Source organism: Triticum dicoccoides, chromosome 4B, assembly GCF_002162155.2.
Source record: "Triticum dicoccoides isolate Atlit2015 ecotype Zavitan chromosome 4B, WEW_v2.0, whole genome shotgun sequence".
In the NCBI taxonomy this organism is placed as follows: Eukaryota; Viridiplantae; Streptophyta; class Magnoliopsida; order Poales; family Poaceae; genus Triticum; species Triticum dicoccoides.
Genome location: NC_041387.1, coordinates 170,538,152 through 170,540,552, shown reverse-complemented (window position 1 = coordinate 170,540,552; position 2,401 = coordinate 170,538,152). Strand labels below are relative to the sequence as shown.

The 2,401-nt window shown below is 48.8% G+C and overlaps 1 protein-coding gene across 1 annotated transcript in view; it reads left to right on the top strand.

Moving 5' to 3' along the window:
- Nucleotides 1–858: 858 nt before the first annotated feature.
- Nucleotides 859–2,401, top strand: part of LOC119295604 (CBL-interacting protein kinase 32-like) — a 5,183-nt gene continuing 3,640 nt past the window's right edge. The window contains exons 1-2 of the mRNA XM_037574044.1: nucleotides 859–1,050; nucleotides 1,994–2,294. Of these exons, the coding sequence (XP_037429941.1) occupies nucleotides 2,124–2,294 (171 nt within the window). The 5' untranslated portion in view covers nucleotides 859–1,050; nucleotides 1,994–2,123. The remainder of the gene's footprint in view (nucleotides 1,051–1,993; nucleotides 2,295–2,401) is intronic.

The window sequence follows — 2,401 nt, the reverse complement described above, 5'->3', positions numbered from 1 at the left end:
GCCATCGCCCAAGCCAGAATCTGCTCGAACGACGGCGAGGCTACCGCTAACATCCTCCTCTGCTCCTCAACCTAGATCCAGCCAAGTACCTCGAACGGTAGATCCTGAATCCTCTTGGCCTCTCGCTCCTCCGTCCTCCGCCTAGATCTGAGCAGGCCGAGTCGAGAGCGGTTGCCGCTCCATCATCGCTCGCCGACTCACCGTGTGGTAGATTTGGGCAAGTTGCACGGACAGCAGAACACCCTCAAGGGGATCCACGGCGGATGAGCGGCCGATGTGGTTGTGCGAGCGGAATCGCGATCACCTCAATCAAGAGCGCTTGTCCCTGTGCTAGATGTATGCAGTGACTTTGTTAATTTTGAAACTTTGTGCTACTATCAAGCATGATGAAGGAGATATAATGTACCACATCGTTTATATTATATAATTTTGTAATGGAGATGAGCAACAAGTTCTCCCATTATAAAAGAAAAGGCAAGATTTTTTTTTCTACCTTTAGATTGGGTTCGAGTTTAGTACACTTTTATAGCATGTTTCAAAATTTTCATAAATGCAATTTGCAACGTAGTTTTTCTTTGTTTGAAAACACAATGTGCAACGGAGTCGGGTAGTAGTAGTGGATATCGTGGACTCGTAATAATTGGACACCCACCGAATTCACCTGTGGCGAATTAAGGAGGAGGGGTCCAGATCCGAAATCCGGGATCAATCATGCACACTCATGGTGTGTTGTTGTGTGGTGTGTGACTCCGCACGCACCCTACTGCCGCTGTCCGAGTTGCCGTGGGGCCCGCTCTCTGCAACAACTGCCCCGGCTGCTCCTTTCTTAAAGGCCACCGTCATGTCTGTGTCGTCGTCTTCTTCTCTGCTCAGCTGAGCCGTTCCAAACTTGCAATTCCAACTTCAACCTCCTCCTCTCGCTCACTCCTATTTATTACAGTAGCTAAAGCTTCCCTCCTCTCCTCCCCCCGAGCCCCCTTCCCTCCTGATCACAGACAGCCATTTCTTGCCACTTGCATCACATAGCAGCCAGCAGAACCCACCTCACCTGTAAGTTCTCCGGCCTTCATCTCCTCTCCTCTCTACTTCCACTTCTCAATTTGCTTTCTACTCTTTCTTCCTTGTGAATTATGGTTCCACCACTGAGTGTTTTGATGTGAGCAGAGAGCTCAATTTTGGCTTCCGCCGTCCCGCCTAACTAACTGAACTTGAGCCTTGGCGACTATTAGCTCCCCTCAGATGCACAAACTTGGTGCCATTCTTTGCATAGGAAGAATTTCTTGATGGGATGGAGCTATAGGGCCTAGGGTGGGTTACCTTGTTGCTCTTGGCAAATCTTCCAAAGTTTCTTTTTCCAAAAAAAAGCAAGAAGAATCTGGGCTTGGTGCTTGAGAATTCTGACCAGTTCATCTTCCTTCCTTTGGTGGGTGGGTGTGGAATATGCCACGCCCTGCGAATATTCAAAATTCTACATTCTTTCTTTCTTTCAGAAAATTGGTGTGTTTGCAGCCCCCCCTCGTGCGTGCCCAGTTTCATTCACAACAGACATCCTGTCCAGTCCAGATCCAAAACACACGGCGGTCTTATTCCTTTTGACCTCCAGTTTAATTAACTTGGCCCTTAGGGGATTTCCTTGAGGATTTTCTCTACTAAACAACTCCACTAGTGTACTGATTGACTTATATTCACACAACTTATTTATGGGTTCAGTTCAGGGGCAGGGTATGTAGGTGGTGTTTCCTTCTTCTTTCTTTCGAACCATGCAGGTCAGGAGAGCTGCATGTATGTAAACATAGTAATGCACAGGTGCCAACTGCAGTTTTGCGTACACAAGTTAATGCATGGTCTGCTCGTTCCTCGCTCCTCCATAACTGACTGCTCAACAGCATTTCAAAATTTTCCATGGCCATGGGTCCATTCTCTCTAGTGCCACAAGATGATAACTGTGTTTTTCTGTAGTGCCGTCGTCATCTTTTCCATGTCTCAACTGTAGATTTTCCACGCGGGACAGTGAAACAAATTGGCGGCGCGCGGAAAGGAAACGGAGCCACACGCCTGACCTGAGGTTTGCAGAGGGAGGTTTCCAGAGGCAGAGGGGGATAAGGCAGGCAGGCAGGCAGGGGATGAGTACAACCAAGGTGAAGAGGCGTGTGGGCAAGTATGAGCTAGGGCGGACCATCGGCGAGGGCACCTTCGCCAAGGTCAGGTTCGCCAGGAACACCGAGACCGGGGACCCCGTTGCCATCAAGATCTTGGACAAGGAGAAGCTTCTCAAGCACAAGATGGTCGAGCAGGTCACTCTCCAACGCCCACCCTCTAATTTAACCTTGTCATGCTCCTCAATCATCATTTCTTGTTTCTGGTCATATTTCATATCCACTGGATTACGATGGGTCCTCCT